Source organism: Trachypithecus francoisi, unplaced genomic scaffold (genome assembly GCF_009764315.1).
Source record: "Trachypithecus francoisi isolate TF-2019V2 unplaced genomic scaffold, Tfra_2.0 Lachesis_group0, whole genome shotgun sequence".
In the NCBI taxonomy this organism is placed as follows: domain Eukaryota; kingdom Metazoa; phylum Chordata; class Mammalia; order Primates; family Cercopithecidae; genus Trachypithecus; species Trachypithecus francoisi.
The window spans coordinates 144754317-144772715 of record NW_022681453.1 but is presented as its reverse complement, the minus strand read 5'-3'; the positions used below and the strand labels follow the sequence as shown (position 1 = coordinate 144772715).

Genomic DNA, 18399 nt, shown 5'->3' with positions numbered 1-18399 from the left:
GTATATACATAAACACATCTAGACACGAATACACACACATAAACAAAGATCCAATAGCTTTTACCTCAGAACTCTAGCCATGAGATAGCAATACAAACTCACCAGTTTACATGGCTATGCTTTGTTTGTCTCAATAGGTAATCCAGTGTATTAGTCTGTTTTCATGCTGCTGATAAGATTTAACTGTAAGTCCAATTAAACCTCTTTTTCTTCCCATCCAAGACTTGGAAGAAAAAGAGGTTTAATTGGACTTACAGTTTCACATGACTGGGGAGGCCTCACAATCATGGCGAGAGGTGAAAAGCACTTCTTACACGGCAGCGGCAAGAGACAATGAGGCAGATGCAAAAACAGAAAGCCCAGGTAAAATCATCAGATCTCATGAGACTTATTCACCACCATGAGCACAGTATGGGGAAACTGCCCTCATGATTCAAATTATTTCCCACCGGGTCCCTCACACAACATGTGGGAATTATGGGAGAAAAATTCAAGATGAGATTTGGGTCAGGACACAGCCAAACTGTATCATTCAGTGAACGCTGTGAACCAAAATTTTGGGTAAAGCAGTTTCCATGGCAGTTTGATTTTTAAAGGCCAAGCCTCCTAGGCTCCAAGGAACACTGAGGCCAAACAGCAGCACCACAGGAGAACACTACATACTAACCAGGCCAGACCCTGCTTAGAACAGCAACACAAAAACCTGAACACATGGAACTCCATTTCACTTGCCCATTTAACAGCAAACTCCAGATTCCAAACAATATTGGGGTGAAACAATATTACAAAAGGATATTAGTTTATCAAATTCAAATTTCCCATGACTATATTGACACACACACAAAAGAATCACCAAAACACAATCCAACTGCTGCAGCCACAAACTAGCTCCAACAGTGTCCTCTCTCAATAGGTTGGGTTTGGTCAATCTGCAAACAAAAATTCCTTCAGAATTTCTCAAATTAAGAGGAGCCAATCCCTCTGTCTGATGTCCACAAAAGACACTCACACAACAATTGTGACATACACACAACAGTTACAAACAAGCCTGGACGCACACACAATTACAAACAAGCCCCCAAGAGGGTCCAAACTGAAACAAGGTGTTTCACTCTCTTACTCAATTGGGCTTGTTCATCCTGCAAATGGAAATTCCTTTAAAAATTTCTCAAATTGAGAGGAGCAGATCCTGCTGTCTGGGCCCACAAAGGACACTCACCTATTTGTATACATACATCAAATTTCAAAGGCTGTTCTTTGTAGGCTGTCAGGCACATAGTTGGGGCTGGCTGCCACAAGGCCATAGACAGACCAGAACTTACCTCTCGCCAAAACTGGGAGGTCCGCTGATTAGAGGTTTTCCAAGACTTACCTGCCCCAAAGCAGCTGAGCAATGCACTCCACGTCAGGGAATGAAATCTGTTACTGAAACACCAGGGGTTCAATCTAGGTCCTGATGCTCATGGCACAGAAAGCCGATCACTGAGATGATTATTGCCAAGGTTCAAGGCTTTTCCAAGAAAGAAAGCTTTCAGCAAGTAGTGACTAGGGAGATGGGAGATCAGTCTCAAATCTATCTTCCTGACCCACTAAAATTAGGGCTTTATATAGCAGGGAACATATGTAACAATGTGTTGGAAAACAGAAACTAAGGAGGGGTAATGAAACAAAATGAGGGGTCTGGATTCTAATTGCCTGCATGTGGTGATCTGGTGAGTTTCAGTTCTTTGATACTTTTTAAGTGGCCTGGGGATCTTCTCAGGAGGAAGGAACTCGGATAAAAGAAATATACATTTCAAGTTTTAAGACGGGAGGATCAGTTTCTATGTTTATCCAAAAGAACTGTCTGTGGCAGGAGTCCCCAGCCCTCGAGTGGCAGGCTGGTACTGGTCCATGGCCTTTTAGGAATTTGGGCCTGTGCGCAGCAGGGGGTGAGTTGCAGGCAAGCGAGCATTATTACCACCTGAGCTCTGCCTCCTGTCAGATCTGTGGTAGCATTGGATTTCCTATTGTGAACTGCACATGCGAGGGATCTAGGTTGTGTGCTCCTTAAGAGAATCTAACTAATGCCTGATGATCTGAGGTGGAATGGTTTCATCCCAAAACCATGCCCCTCCCCAGCCTCCTGCCCTAGTCTGTGGAAAAATTGTCTTCCACAAAACCAGTCCCTGGTGCCAAAAAGGTTGGAGACCGCTGGTCCATGGGGCTACTAGATCAGTTTCAATATCCCCTTCTCATCCCACCTCCAATTGCTCTCCCAATTTGTGTCCCTTCTTTTCTTTTCTTCTTTGTGCCATTCCTTAGGTTTTTCCACTTAGAATTTGTGCTTTTACAAGAAACATAAAAATATCAGTAGCACCCATTGTGGGTATTTTTAGACCTCAAAATGTTTCTGGAATTAAACCACTTAAATAACTTTTTTTTTTTTTTGAGACAGAGTCTCACTCTGTCGCCCAGGCTGGAGTGCAGTGGCATGATCTTGGTTCACGGCAACCTCCAACGCCTCCTGGGCTCAAGTGATCCTCCTACTTGCTGAAGTAGCTGGGACTGCTGGTACACACCACAACACCTGGCTAATTTTTTATATTTTTAGAAGAGATGGGGTTTCACTATGTTAGCCAGGCTGGTCTCGAACTCCTGACTTCAAGTGATCCACCTGCCTCAGCCTCCCAAAGTGCTGGGATTACAGGCACGATCCACCGTGCCTGGCCTAACTGACAAATAGTTTGAATAGAAGATCACTGTAATTAGTATTAAGGCTTAAAAGTTTTCATATCTTTTGGCTAAAGGAAGTTGTAAGGTGTTTTTTGGAATTTAAATCTAAAATTATTTCTACTTGCCTTCCAATTCAAAATTTATTCAACTCTTAAAATGAACTTTGAATAATACTGTAATTTATTCTCTAAAGCTAGAGGTGGGAAAACCTGAGAATACCAGCTAAAGCAGGAACTAATAAAAAATGAGGCCTATACTTGGCCTATCTAAAAAAGATTAAGCAAGAGGCATGATAAATGGTTAAAGTATGACCCTCTAGGACTTAGCAAAATTAGGGAGTTCTTTTCTCTCCAGGCTAGACCACCCTTACATTTTTTTCCACCAAGACTATTTTACTGCAATACCTAAGATAGTACTGAATATTTTGTATTGAATTTTTCATTTAGTTATTTGAAAAGTATTTATTGGTCAGGTGAGAGAGCCTTTTCTACTAAACACTGGAGTTACAGAGGAGACAAGTAGCTGACAATCTAGCTTATTTGGGTAGGTCTTAGTACTGTTTATCAGCCAGCCTGATTCAGTTCCAGGCTGTCATTGGAAAATGGATTGGACTATCCCATTGAGAGTCACCAGGAAGAATACTTCAGAAGGATAAATGTTCTGGAGCTATAAGGTTCTCTCATGGGTTAGTTGCATAGGGGAGTTCTGCTGAGTGGTAGCTTCCTTTCCTCCATTGCCCAATGCACCTCTATCTGTCCTTCCCCCTGACACCCCTGATACTTGTAAGGAAGCAGCTTGGACCTCCAAGATATCTCTGGGAAGGTACTCCACTAACAAAGACCTTTTCTGTTTAGAAAGGTTTCCTCCAGGTGTGGATATTCCTCAGGGACCTAAAGCCTCATACAATCCCCAGAGAAAATCATTCCTCTACCACCCTCTTTGCAATGCCAAGAGGCTGAGATTTACTGTGCTATAGGTCCCCCTAGAATTACCACATACCTAGGAGCTGGCCCAGAAGGAGTTATGTTACTGAAGACTTAAGTTGCTTCTAAAAGGGAAGTCACCTCTTCTCTGCTCCATTTGGGGTCTCCTCTATACTCTTCTCCACTTTTCATTGTAATAAAAACCATTAGCACAGTTGCACGAGTTACTAGTTATTTCCGGGAGGTACTTCCCCATCACCCAGAAAGGAGAGAGCCTGGTTTTTACTTCTCTCTCCCTGTGGGGATCCCAGGGAGATCTGGGACATCTAACCTCTTCCTATAAAGAACTGTGCTACAGACCCCGTGGAACCTCTCATCAACTTGGTCAACAAGAATCTGGCATTTACTGGGGAAGAAACCTACCTTCCCTTGTTCATCCTGGCATTGGTTATGGCCTACTTCTGCCTCTGGGTCAGCCCCAGAAGAAAACAGGTTTTTGGTTTCTCTGCCATTTCCCAGTCCACCCTTCAACAACACGAGTATATATGTTGACAGTTCTGTGGTCAGAAGGAGGCTGTGAATGCTTGTTAATTTTTACACCATAATCTCCATTTCATCAAATGTTCCCGAAGTTCCATGTTTGCATTTTTAAACCCTGGAAGATATATTTATTTCAACCCTTCTTTTCACTTGTTTTTGTACAGTCACGCTGAGAGGTGACAACATGCTAGCAGCCCTCACTCTGGGTGCCTCCTTGGCCTTGGTGCCCACTCTGGCCAGGTTTGAGGAGCCCTTCAGCCCACTGCTGCACTGCGGTAGCCCCTTTCTGGTCTGGCCAAGGCGGAAGTCGGCTCCCTCTGCTTGCCGGGAGGTGTGGAGGGAGAGGCGCAGGCGGGAACCGGGGGCTGTGGGTGGCGCTAGTGGGCCAGTGCGAGTTCCGGGTGGGCATGGGCTCAGCTGGCTCTGCACTTGGAGCAGCTGGCTGGTGCCTCCGGCCCCGGGCCACGAGGGCTTAGCACCCGGGCCAGCAGCTGCGGACGGTGCGCCAGGTGCCCCAGTACTGCTGACCCACCCGCGCCGCACTCAAATTCTCGCTGGGCCTCAGCCACCTCCCTGCGGGGCAGGGCTCGGGTCCTGCAGCCCACCATGCCTGAGCCCCCGCCCGGCGGCCCGACAGTGGGCTCCCGCACGGCCTGAGGCTCCCCCATGCGTCCTGCCGCCTGCTCGGCAGCACCCGGTCCCATCAACCGCCCAAGGGCTGAGGAGTGTGGGCGTGCAGTGTGGGACTGGTGGGCAGCTCTGCCCACGGCCAGGGCATGGGATACACTAGGGGAAGACAGCTGGGCTCCTGAGTTGGGTGGGGACTTGGAGAACTTTTATGTCTAAAGGATTGTAAATGCACCAATTAGCACTTTGTGCCTGGCTCAAGGTTTGTAAAGGTACCAATCAGCACCCTGTGTCTAGCTCAAGGTTTGTGAACACACCATCAGTGCTCTGTGTCTAGCTAATGGAGTGGGGATTTGGAGAACTTTTGTGTATAGCTAAAGGATTATAAATGCACCAGTCAGCACTCTGTGTCTAGCTCAAGGTTCATAAACGCACCAATCAGCACCCTGTCAAAACAGACCAATCAGCAGGATGTGGGTGGCATCTGATAAGGGAATAAAAGCAGGCTGTGGGAGCCAGCAGTGGCAACTCGCTTGAGTCCTCTTCCACACTGTGGAAGCGCTGTTCTTTTGCTCTTTGCAATAAATCTTGCTGCTGCTCACTCTTTGGATCCTCAATGTGTTTATAAGCTGTAACACTCACCATGAAGGTCTGCAGCTTCACTCCTGAGGCCAGAATGACCACGAAGCCACCGGGAGGAATGGATAGCTCCGGAAGGAATGAACAACTCCAGACGTGTCACCTTAAGAGCTGTAACACTCACCACGAAGGGCTGTAGCTTCACTCCTTAAGTCAGCGAGACCACGAACCCACCAGAAGGAAGAAACTCTGAACACATCTGAACATCAGAAGGAAACTCTGGACACACCATCTTTAAGAACTGTAACACTCACTGCGAGGGTCTGCGGCTTCATTCTTGAAGTCAGCGAGACGAAGAACCCACTAATTCCGGACACAATGCTGGGTTCCTCTTTTCTAAGTGGGCATCTCTTCTACAGATGCCATTATCAATAAACACACTAGGATTCCTTTAGTACTTAAGGGTCATGCTTAAAGTGCCACATGCTTGTAACAATTGACTGGTCCATCTCTAAGCAGTTGCCTTTTGGAAATTAAACCAAAAGAGGCTAAGCAGCTTGCATAAGAGCTCACCATGAAGAGGAACAGTTCCTGAGGTGTATAAAGGGAGGAGTGAGGTGGCAAGGACGTAGTCTGTCATTCCAAATCTAACACAACTTCTGCATTTATGTCTATCAGTGCATTGCATATTATGTGTGTTCACATGCACATGTTGTGCAAATGGCTGGAAATCTTCAGTTTATTTATTCAAATAAGATAGTTTATAAATAAGGATATCCTGTGCAAGAAAAATGGGCAACACGTGTGTGAATTTCTCCACCCAATGAATGGCACCCACCCTACCCCCAAGAGGCCCAAAGTAATCTACCATCCCCCACCCAATCAATGACCATTTTTTTCCCCCAGCCTATCTCCTAAATACATCTCATTGCCATAATATCGTCTCCTCTCCATCTCCACTGCTTCTGCTCTAGCCAAGATCACTATCATTTTCTTCCCATGAATTCCTGACCCCAATGTCAGTCATTCCAATCTACCTTCCACAATGGAAATGGATTGTTTTAAAATCCAATTTCGAGGAGAAAAGACCTCTGCCTAGAATTCTAATTTCTCCATACTGTCCTAGACACACAGTCCAAGTTGCTCAATCTAGCTTTGGGTGATCCTTCTCCCTACTCCCATATCTCTCCTTACCTCTTTACTCTCCCCACCAAAGGTTTAAGTTCTGTTAACTCCTCTCTGGTCTTTGGGCCTGCCTGTACGCCTTGCCAGCTTCCAGCTTCCCCAGATTTCAGCTCGAACTTCAGTGCCTCTGGGAAATTTTCCCACCCACACACTTCCGCCCAACATAGCAATTGTGACATATGATTGTTTTGTTGGTTTGCTTGTTAGCCCTTTCCAGATTGTGAGCTCTGGATACACTAAGTCCCATGCTACAGTAAAGTCTTAATGACCTTCCACCCTGGACAGACAGGCAAACCTAAGGGTAACAGTCTCACCCACTCCACCCCTGGTGGTGAGAGGCGATGACGTGCTAGCCAGCACTCACGCTCTCAGCGCCTCCTCCACCTCGTGCTCGAGGAGCCCTTCAGCCCTCCGCTGTGCTGTAGGGGCCTTTCTCTGGGGCTGGCTGAAGCCGGAGCCGGCTCCCTCTGCTGGCGGGCAGGTGTGGAGGGAGAGGTGCCGGCGGGAGCCCGGCTGCGCGTGGCCGGGCCGCACAGGTTCCGGGTGGGCACGGGCGCAGCGGGCTCTGGACTGGGCACGGCTGGCAGGCAACTGCTGGGCTTGATCGGAGTCTAGTCCCATGCGTGGACTGCCCTTCCCTCTTCGTGGGATCATTGGCCACGATTGCCGGTCTCTGACTCTTTCTCACTTCCTCTCTTTGCCTCTTGGCTGTCTGTGAGGAGCTGCCTCTGGGCTGCCAGAGTGCCCAGGCAGGGTGCCGCAAAATCCACCCGGAAGGCCAGTGAGAGGTGAAGTCGGCTGGGCTCCTAGGAGGGGTGGGGACTTGGAGAACTTTTGTGTCTAGCTAAAGGATTGTAAATACACCAATCAGCACTCTGTGTCTAGCTCAAGGTTTGTAAACGCACCAATCAGCACTCTGTCAAAACGGACCAACCAGCTCTCTGTAAAATGGACCAATCAGCTCTCTGTAAAATGGACCAATCAGAAGAATGTGGGTGAGGCCAGATAAGGGAATAAAAGCAAGCCACCAAAGCCTCAGCAGTAACCTGGTGGGGTCGTCCTCCAGAGTGTGGGAGGTTTGTTCTTTTTCACAATAAATTTTGTTGTTGCTCCCTCTTTGGGTCCCTGTCACGTTTATGAGCTGTAACACCACAAAGGTCGGCAGGTTTACTCCTGAAGTCAGCAAGACACACCATCTTTAAGCACTGTAACACTCACTGTGAGGGTCTGTGGCTTCATTCTTTATCAGACCAAGAACCCACCAATTCTGGACACAGTGGCACCAGGCCAGCCTTGAAGGATGGCCATATGTGCCTGCTTGGCACAAGATCAGGCCCCAGCCTTAAGTGCAGCACAGATGCCAAGCAGATCATGAGCATCTGGAGCACAAAAACTACTATTTCCAAGGAGCTTCGAAAATGTACCCTCTTCATTCAGGACTACACTTCCCTGAAAGCTCCACAGGGCTTTGTGCTGGGTTTCAAAGCCTTTCTTTCATCTGGACTACAGAGACTAGGATTAATCTGTATTTTTCCCTTTGCCAAGGAAACAAAGGCAGCCCCTAGCTTTCTCCTGGTGAAGGTGTCTGTGAAGCCTCTCTTAGACTTGACAGTTTGGCACCTCATGGTGTCAATAAAAGTTCCAAGAAATTAAGACTTTGGATGGAGTGGAAAGGGTAGGACTCTCCACTGCTGCTGCTGGATTCTCCTGTGTCAAGCAGAGACAGGTGAATAGAAAGGGATAGGAGACCCTATCTATCCGCCAGGTCTTTTCTTGCTCACACTGACTTGAAAGGTCTCTTGTTCTTTAGTGGTCCCAGTGCCCTGGCATCCACACCTTAGGCATCTGCTGCACAAAATGAGGTAGGAGCAGTGCAGCCACTGGCTGTTCTCTGTCTCTAGAGGGGACACGTACATAGGGCCCCAGCCTTCCCTTTTCTCTTGCTCCTGGATCTTCAGTCCTCAAATTCCACTCAGTTCCTGCTTCAGGAACTAATTCCCCCAGTCTAGGTTCAAGGATCCCTCCCCTCCAGCATGAATTTTCAACCTCTGCCCTCCAACTCTGATATCCTAGCTTCTTTCAGACTACTTTTCCTTTGGACTCTGGCATCATCCATTGTTAGTTCATATTGAGAATGTCACACCTCTGGTGTCCCATTACTGTTGGTGCTACAAGTCAGCCAGGGGCTTTCAGAAGCCTACCTGGAAAGCATAGTTCTGTACTTGGGTCTCAGTTTCCCCACTTGGTATGAAGGCCCTTGGATTCAGGACAGAGAGAAAGAACATGTGGAGATAAATGGTCTTGGCAATTACCTTCAATGGGCCTTAGTCCTCTAATTTGTTAAATGGGAACCATTATTGTTAACTGGAAAAATCAGCCTATATGTTGTCCCCATCCATCAGATTTTCCTACCTAACAATGCAACTTTTTCCTTCTACCCACAGGGAAAATCAAAACCCTAGGGTATAGAGGAGAGGGACCACCATTACTCTCCAGATACTCCGATTGAGGTTAGTCATGTGGCTGTGTTTGGCAGTTGCAGGTATCAACCACAGTCATGCTTGGGAGCTAGAAAAGCCCTGGAAGCTATTAGTGAATGCTGGTGTTCCTTATAATGGGAAGATGTGAATATGAGGCCACACTAGGGGAGGATGCCCTTGAGAGGAAGAGGAGGTAGGTGGACCAGTCAGGTTCCAGTTCCACAGCTATCAATTACTCTCTGGGTCTCCGTTTCCCCTTCTGTATAATATGTGTATGTAGGGGAGGGGGTGTGTTGGCGGGGGGAAGTGTTTTCCTGTGTTAAGAGTGGTCCTGGCCGGGCGCGGTGGCTCAAGCCTGTAATCCCAGCACTTTGGGAGGCCGAGACGGGCGGATCACGAGGTCAGGAGATCGAGACCATCCTGGCTAACATGGTGAAACCCCGTCTCTACTAACATACACAAAAAACTAGCCGGGCGAGGTGGCAGGCGCCTGTAGTCCCAGCTACTCGGGAGGCTGAGGCAGGAGAATGGCGTGAACCCGGGAGGCGGAGCTTGCAGTGAGCTGAGATCCGGCCACTGCACTCCAGCCTGGGCAACAGAGCGAGACTCCGTCTCAAAAAAAAAAAAAAAAAAAAAAAAAAAAAAAAGAGTGGTCCTACACCAAGAAAATTAGATTATTCGTTTAGGTTCTCATCAGACCGCCAGAGGTCGCTATTGACTAACAGTATTCGTCTGAAGAGCTATTTAGTCTGTTTAGAACTTGAGGACATACTTTCATAGTTTTATACACATTAGTTAGAAAAGTGAAACAACATCTTAGAGTAAGGGCTTCGATTTATTCAGTGCTCTAAGCACAGAAAAAAGGGGTCTATAAACTCAGTGGTTCCTATTGGAATCTTTTTAAAATACTGACTTTAAAAATGTCTAGGCATTTTGAGAGGGGTTCTGTGTCAAGGATGCAATGAAAGATAGTGGTAGGAAAGCTTGGTTGGAAGTTGGAGAGAGACACAGGCCAGATAATGCAGGGCCTCGCAGGTCAACCTAAGAAATTTTACTTTTAATCTCAGTATCATGGGAAGCCATTGGGATGTTCTGAGTAGGAAAGTGGCCTCATAGAATAAGTTGGGAAGCATTTTCTCTTTTAACATTTCCTGAAAGATTCTGTAGAATTGGTACTTGCTTTTTCTTCCTTAAATATTTGGTAAATGTTTACATGAAATCATCTGGGCTTGGAGTTTTCTTTTTGAGAAGGTTCTTAGCTACAAATACAATTTCTTAAATAGATACAGCTATTCAGATTATTTCTTTTTGAGTGAGCTTTGGTAGGTTGTGTTTTCAAGAGTTTTTGTCCATTTCATGTACTTTGTTCACTATATTAGCATAAAATTATCTATAATATTCCCTTATTATTGTTTTAATATCTGAAGAATCTTTAATGATGTCATCCTTCTCATTCCTGATACTTGTAATATGTATTTTTACTCTTTTTTTTCCCCTGATAAGTCTGGCTAGAGTTTTACCAATTTTATTGATCTTTTCAAAGAAACAGCTTTTGATTTTATTGATTTTATCCAATGTTTTTCTGTATTTGGTTTCTCTGAACTCTGCTCTGAACTTTATTTCCTTTCTTTTGATTACATTGGGTTTAATTTAGTCTTCTTTATTCTTGTTTCTTTTTTAAAAAATTTTTTATTTTTAAAATCATTTTCCCCTATTCTGAGATCTAGTTTCTTAAGGTAGAAGCTGAAGTCATTAATTTGAAGCCATTCATCTTTTCTAATGTAGGTATTGTTTTTTGTTTGTTTGTTTTCATTTTCATTCAGTTCAAAATATTTTCTGATTTTCCATTTGGTTAATTCTTTGAACTATGGCTTCTTTAGAAGTATGCTATTTGGTTCTTACATATTTGGAGATCTTCCAGACATCTTTCTGTCATTAATTTGTAGTTTAATTCATCATAGCATCTTCCTCAAATTGCATTGGTCTGGCCAGGCACAGTGGCTCATGCCTGTAATCCCAGCACTTTGGGAGGCCGAGGTGGGTAGATCACCAGAGGTCAGGAGGTCGAGACCAGCCTGACCAACATAGAGAAACCCTGTCTCTACTAAAAATACAAAAATTAGCAGGGTGTGGTAGTGCATGCCTGTAATCCCAACTATTCGGGAGGCTGAGGCGAGCCGAGCTCGTGCCATTGCACTCCAGTCTGGACAACAAGAGCGAAATTACGTCTAAAAAAAAAACCAATTGCATTGGTCTGATGTTTTCCTCATTATTAAATTGTGCAATTTTAATAAAAGCATCTCAGAAATGATGCTGTATTCTTATTGCTTCCCATCACATGATACACAATTTCAATTTTTCCTATTGACTAATTCTGATTTTCTCCTTTTGGTAATTATACTGTCCTTTCCTTTGTCAGCAGGGAGAAACTTGCCTCCCACTCTTCTTAATATACTGTATTTACTGAATAGACCAACCCTCCACGCCAGGCTGCCCCTCTCACACGAACACCCTCACATGAACACTCCTCCTCTCTGCTCAGGCTCTAACACCTCAAACCAGCCCACCTCATGTGTGGATGCCCTCCTTGTCCTGCATGAGTGCTCTCCTCACTAATCAGGCTCTGACACACCATGGCAATGCCCTCTTCACCCACTGTGGCCTCTGACTCCCCACACTAGGCTGTACCACCCCATCATGGATGCCCTTTTCATTACATTTGGCTCTGCTTCTTCACTTGCATGGCTTCCTCCTCCCCCCACTATGGTGGTCTTACTTTACTCCACTTAATAGTTTTAAGATGAATTTTTTGGGTGATAGAGAAAAGGAGAGGGACGAGAAGGTGCAGTACTTTTTAAAAAGGTCTCTGGCTGTTCTATGAAGAATAGACTAGAGGTGGGCAAAGAGTACAGCAGAGAAACCAGTTAGAAGGCATTTGCTTAGGTAAGAAATGATGGTGACATGGACTGGGATGGTAATCGTGATATGGTGAAAAGTGGTCAGATTCTAAAGGCAGAACAGACAGGACTTGCTGATGGATTGGATGTAGGGTGTGAGAGAAAAAGGGTCAGCCGGGCGTGGTGGCTCACGCCTGTAATCCCAGCACTTTGGGAGGCCGAGGCGGGTGGATCACCTGAGGTCAGGAATTTGAGACCAGCCTGGCCAACATGGTGAAACCCAGTCTCTACTAAAAATACAAAAATTAGCTGGGCATGATGGCAGGTGCCTGTAATCCCAGCTACTCGGGAGGCTGAGGCAGGAGAATCGTTTGAACCCGGGAAGTGGAGGTTGCAGTGAGCCGAGATCGCGCCATTACACTCCAGCCTGGGGGACAAGAGAGACTTCGTCTCAAAAAAAAAAAAAAAAAAAAAAAAAAAATACAGGAAAAGGTGGGTCAGTGACATTCCAGGGCTTTTAGCCTAAGTGACTAGTGCTAGTTACCTAGTTAGGGAAGATAAGAGGTGGATGCAGGGCACGAAGGAATCAGAAGTTTAGTTTTGGACATCTGAAGTCTGAAAATGACTGTTAGGCAATAAAGATGTTAAATTGGTGACATAGTTTGGATCTGTGCCCCCACCTAAATCTCATGTTGAATTGCAATCTCCAACGTTAGAGGTGGGGTCTGGTGGGAGGTGATTGGACCATGAGGGTGGATTTCTCATGCATGGTTTAATATCCTCCCCTTGGTACTGTCCTCATGATAGGGAGTGATTTCTTGAGAGATCTGGCTGTTTAAAAGTGTGTGGCACCTCTCTCCTTTCTTTTTTCTGCTTTGGCCATGTGACATGCCTGCTCCTCCTTCACCTTCTGCCATGATTCTAAGTTTCTTGAGACTTCCCCAGAAGCTAAGCAGATGCCAGCATCATGCTTCCTACGCAGCCTGCAAAACCGTGAGCCAATTAAACTTATTTTCTCTATAAATTACCCAGTCTCGGGTGTTTCTTTATAGCAATGTGAGAATAGCCTAACAAAACTGGATATTCAAGGTAAGAGCTCAAGGAAGCTGAGAGCTGGAGATATAAATCCAGGGGTTCATAATATTTAGATAATTTTGTAAGTGATGGGATTGGTTGATTTCACTGAAAGAGTGAGTATAGATGGAGAGAACATGTTCATCTAATTTTAGAGTTCAGAGAAAGGAGGGATAGGATCTAGTAAAGTAGACAGAGGAGGAAAATCTGAAGTGGACTGTCAGAAGCCCAGTGAAGAGAATGATTTAGGAAGAGAGAGTAATACAATGGTGCTGACGGGTCAAGATTCTAGCACTAGTTTTGGCAATGTGGTGGATCTTAAAGGCAAGGATACCCTCTAAATGCAGCAAGCCAGGAAAACGACAGAAGTGGCCTGCCTGTACCACTTTGGCAAAGAAAACTAGGGAAGAGAGGGGAGAGAAGAGGAGGCTAGGGAAGAGAGAAGGAAGGCCATTTGGAGCTGTTGTTTGCACCTCCTTACACCCCACCAACTGCTCTATCTGAAGGCTAAGGGCTGGACACTTCAATGCTGGCACTTGATTTCCCCAAGTGCCTTGGGCTTCTCTGACCGTTGTGATGGTGTTGTTTAGAGATGCAGAAACCACTTCATCCATTGCTCTGAGAGAGTCATGTTCTATTCTTCTGGAAGCATGCTTACAACAGCAACCTAATTTTTAAAAAATCTTTCAGAGGCCCCTTTTTTAAGAAGCAAAAATAATGGAGCCACCTATGCAAATAGTGGTCAGCTACCTTTTGGGAATTCCTATACACTTTCCTTGTTTGATTTTTGTGACTTTTCCAGAAAGAACTTTGAGGAAATATAGAAATAAATGAGAAGTAAATGGCATTTTGTGAGTGACTTTCTCAACACGTTTTCTAAGATCAATGCAGATATCCCGAGGTACCTCACAGATGGGATAGGGAATCAGTGCTCCAGAGATCCAGAATCCTTCTTTTCTAGGCTGGTTGAGTAGAGCTCTTTGTCCATGTTGTTGCAGAACCATTTTTGTAGCCATCCCTAGCAGTGCTGTCACCCAGAAGAAACTGGGGGGAGCTTTTTACCCATAAAGTATCCTAAATCTCCCCAGCAAATATAGCTTGAAGAAGTTCTAGGGCCAGGTGCAGTGGCTCATGCCTATAATCCTAGCACTTTGGGAGGCTGAGGCAAGAGTATCGCTTGAGTCCAGGAGTTCAAGATCAGCGTAGGCAATATAGTAAGACCCTATCTCTTCAAAAAAATTTAAAAATTAGCCAGGCATGGCAGTATGTGCCTATAGTCCCTGCTAATCTGCAGGCTGAGATGGAAGGATTGCTTGAGCCCAGGTGGTCAAGGCTACGGTAAGTCAAGATCACACCACTGCACTCCAGTCTGGGTGACAGGCGAAACCCCATCTCTTTAAAAAAAAAGAGAGAGGAAGGAAGGAAGAAAGGAGGGAGGGAGGGATGTTCTCAAGACAACCTTTTTCAACAGAGTGCTACCCTAAATTTAGCTATGGGCTAAATTGTGTCTTGCCCCCAAATTCATATGTTGAAGCTGTAACCTCCATTACCTCAGAATGTGACTATATATAGTGATAGGGCCTTTAAGAAATAAGATTAAATAAGATTGTAAGGGTGGGTCCTAGTCTAATACGGCTAGTATCTTTATAAGACGAGGGAGAGACACCAGGGATGCAGGCACACGGAGGAAAGACCATATGAGCACCTAATAAAAAGGTAGTCATCTTCAAGCCAAGGAGAGGGGCTTCAGGAGAAACCAGACCTGCTGACATCTTGGACTTCTAGCCTCCAGACCTGTGAAAATGAAATATCTATTGTGTAAGCCACCCAGTCTGTGGTATTTTGTTATGGCAGTCCTTGCAAACAAATACAACCTCCCATAAGGAATTGATGGTGTGCCACTGCTGCCCCTGAATTCGTAACAGGAATACAAGTGGGCAGCTCCTGCTCACAGCGCCTGACAAATGTGGAAACCAGACACATGCCCCACCTTCCCTTGGGTAGCATGTCTCTTCCCAAAGAATTTTAGATGAGTCAGGCGCAGTGACTATACTAAGGAAGAAGACACTATCTCTAGGAAGGACTGGGGTTCCAGGCTTTGAGCAAATCTCACTTCTTTATCCAGAATAGATATTCTTTTTATGCAGGTGAGATTACATTAAAGTCAATATCAGTCTTCATTAGGAGGAAACTGAATTAGGAGAATTAAGTCTTGAAGGAGAAAATTAAGCCAAAAAGAATAATATGGCAGATATTTGTAGAAAGGAACCTTTTTTACTATTGATTTTTGATATTTGCTCTCAAGTGTTGTATCTAGAACAAATAACTTGTGGACTATTAGTCTGGTTGTTTTCCACAGAAGCTTTCTGTGATTTTTTGCAGCCTAGTTCCTGACCTGAGATACCTCCATGTCTACTTCTCTGCCTCACTGAGTTTGACGAACCTGTTGTCTCCCATTACTTTGAGATACTTTATTCATCTGAAGGGCCTAGGAAGGGAGGCAAGTTTAACTGCAATCCAATTGCATCTAATTTACAAATTCTTTAAATAAAGTGCTCATGAGGGTGATTGAACTGGAAACTGACTATAGAAAATTTTGCACTTTCATTTATGTCCCTGTGTGCCTAAACAAAACATCATCCCTCAGTCCATGCTAACACATATATTTTCTAGGTGAACTGGAAAAAGTTATACTACTTGTTTCATCTAAATCTGTTTAAAAAAAAAGGGGGGGGGGGAAGCGTTGCAATCGTTAACTCCACGTTGAGATGTCAGGAATGGATCATTTACTACATAGTTTTAGGAGCACTGGACTGAAAGCCAGGGGATTCCCCTCCTAGTTCTCCTATCCTCTGGGGTTCAAACTAGTCTTTTGTCAAATGCCTACAAGATTAAATCCATGAATTCTTTCATTCAACAAATATCTTTTTGCCAAGCACGTTCAAGGCGTTGCTCTTTCCTGCTAAACTATTCTAGAATTTCCAATTTTTTTTAGCAACTCTTCAGAGTGTTTAGACCCGAGTTGCACCCCATTTCAGTTTTTGCAACCCCATCCTCCAGAAGCTCAGGGGCTACTGAAGAGACATGAATAACGCTCCTGAAAGTAAGTACAAAATGTTACAAGATAGATGATGAATTGTCAGAACTTACTCAAAAGTCAAAACATCTCGCTTGGCCCGAAGGAGTAACAGGCAGGACCCAGCGGTCCCCGCACCCACCAGCCACTGAGCGTAGAGCGGTGGCGAGCTCTGGGCGGCAGAGTACGGGGCGCTGAGACCGAAAGCACTGCAGCGCGTGAGCGCGGGCCAGACGGCCGTGACCGCTTTCCCAGAGCCCGCCACGCCCAGCGGCGGCCCCTTTAAGTAGCTTAGCCGCGGGCGGGGCCGGCTGGCGTTCACGTGACTCGGCGTCGCCGGCCCGCTCACGGAAGTGGTCCTACCTTCGCGTTCGGCGCGGGGTCTCCGGGCGCCCTGCGGGGCGGGCAGGCTGGGCCATCCAGCAGCCGGAGGTCGGGATGGTGCAGCTGTACAACCTGCACCCGTTCGGGTCACAGCAGGTGGTGCCCTGCAAGCTGGAGCCGGAGCGGTTCTGCGGCGGGGGGCGTGACGCCCTTTTCGTGGCGGCGGGCTGCAAGGTGGAGGCTTTCGCGGTGGCGGGCCAGGAGCTGTGCCAGCCGCGGTGCGCCTTCTCCACGCTGGGCCGGGTGCTGCGCCTGGCCTACAGCGAGGCGGGTGAGTAATCCGGAGAGCCAGGGGCCGCCTGGGGCCCGGCTTGGGGCCTCCTAGCTAGCGGACCGAGCGTTCGTGCTGCAGCTCTAGCTGGGGATGGGACTTCTTGCTTTCCGGAACTTGCCGGATCGTCTCCCTGGGTCTGGCATCTGATTGCTTGAAGTCACATTGAGCTATGCGGTTGTCGCGGCAAGCATAGGTATGAACTTGCTTCTGTCGGGGCGGAGACGCTGATATCTCCTCTTCGTTTTGGGTCTCCGCAATAAGGCCTCTGGCTGGATTCCACTCATCTCGGATACTTAAGCGAACAACAACAAAAGACTCTTTAGTGCAAAGATTTCAAAGACTTACCAAAAAAAAAAAAGGTAGGAGAAAGGAGACTGGTACTGTATCCTGAACCTCCAAGTACCCCCAGCTTTAACAGTTATTCCAACTCACGGCCAGTCCTTTCACATCTGTACTTCCATCCACTTCCGGTCGGTTTTTGAAAACTCACATTATGTGTTGATTTTTAAATGTCTGTAAGTAGAACTCAAGTCTTAGATGGTGCCCCTTCTCTTTAACAGCCGTGGCCGGGCCAGTGGCTCACGCCTGTAATCCCAGCACTTTGGGAGGCCGAGGCAGGCGGATCACGAGGTCAGGAGTTCGGCCAGCCTGGCCAATTTAGTGAAACCCCGTCTTTACTGAAAATACAAAAATTAGCCGGGCGTGGTGGCGGGAGCCTGTAGTCTCAGTTACTGGGGAGGCTGAGGCAGGAGAGTGGCTAGAACCTGGGAGGCGGAGGTTGCAGTGAGCGGAGATTGCGCCGTCAGACTCCAGTGTAGGCGACAGAGCGAGACTCCGTCTCAAACAAAACAAAACAGTTGTAAGAGCAGCCATTACTCTTTCCCACCAGAAATGTGAAGCAATGCCAAGGAAATACTGTGTGGGTGAATCCTATTTTAGAAAAATCCAACATTTAAAACTAGATCCCTTTTAAGTCACAGAAGAATTTACCATAGAATTCCTTTAATACACTTACCTTCGATTCATACTTTACAAGATGGGTGTAAAGTTCAATATTTACGGTGCAAAAGCTGGTGGCTGTGGTATTAATGAAGCGGAGAGCTTGAACCTGGAAGAGTGGAGATGTCTCTAATCCTTACCCTGCAGCTGGTTCTGTGTGAGTTTATAGAAACCGTGGGGTCTGAATTTATGTTAAAAAAAAAAAAAGTTGAATTAATAGATTAGTGATATCCAGACACTGGGATTTTGTGTTAGTGATATCCAGACACTGGGATTTTGTGTTAGTGATATCCAGATGCTGGGATTTTGTGGCTCAATTAAAAACTGTGGGGTTACCATACATAGTATCTGACTGCTTATTTTGTCAAGACATATACAGGCATACCTTAGTTTTTTGCATTTCACTTTGTTGTACTTTGCAGATACTGTGTTTTTTTTTTTTTTTTTTTTGTCGTTGTTTGTTTGTTTTTTGTTTTTTTACCAATTGAAAGTTTGTGGCAACCCTGTGTGGAGCAAATCTGCCAGTTCCATTTCTCACACTGCATGTGCTCGCTACATGTCTCTGAGTCACATTTTGGTAATTCTTGGCAATATTTCAAACTTTATCATTATTATTATATCTGTTATGGTGATCAGCGATCTTTGA

At 45.8% G+C, this 18399-nt stretch overlaps 1 protein-coding gene across 6 annotated transcripts in view; it reads left to right on the top strand.

The window, feature by feature from the left end:
- Positions 1-16396: 16396 nt before the first annotated feature.
- HPS3 (HPS3 biogenesis of lysosomal organelles complex 2 subunit 1) overlaps positions 16397-18399 on the top strand; it is a 45196-nt gene continuing 43193 nt past the window's right edge. For 2 of the 6 annotated variants that reach the window (XR_004437297.1, XR_004437298.1), the window contains exon 1: positions 16407-16751. Coding sequence is in view for 3 of the 6 variants with exons in the window: in XM_033212356.1 (XP_033068247.1) it covers positions 16535-16751 (217 nt within the window). In the remaining 3 variants the exon portion in view is untranslated. Of the gene's footprint in view, positions 16752-18399 lie in introns of all 6 variants that reach the window. The other 4 variants (XM_033212358.1, XM_033212357.1, XM_033212356.1 and 1 more) reach the window with 3 other exon arrangements.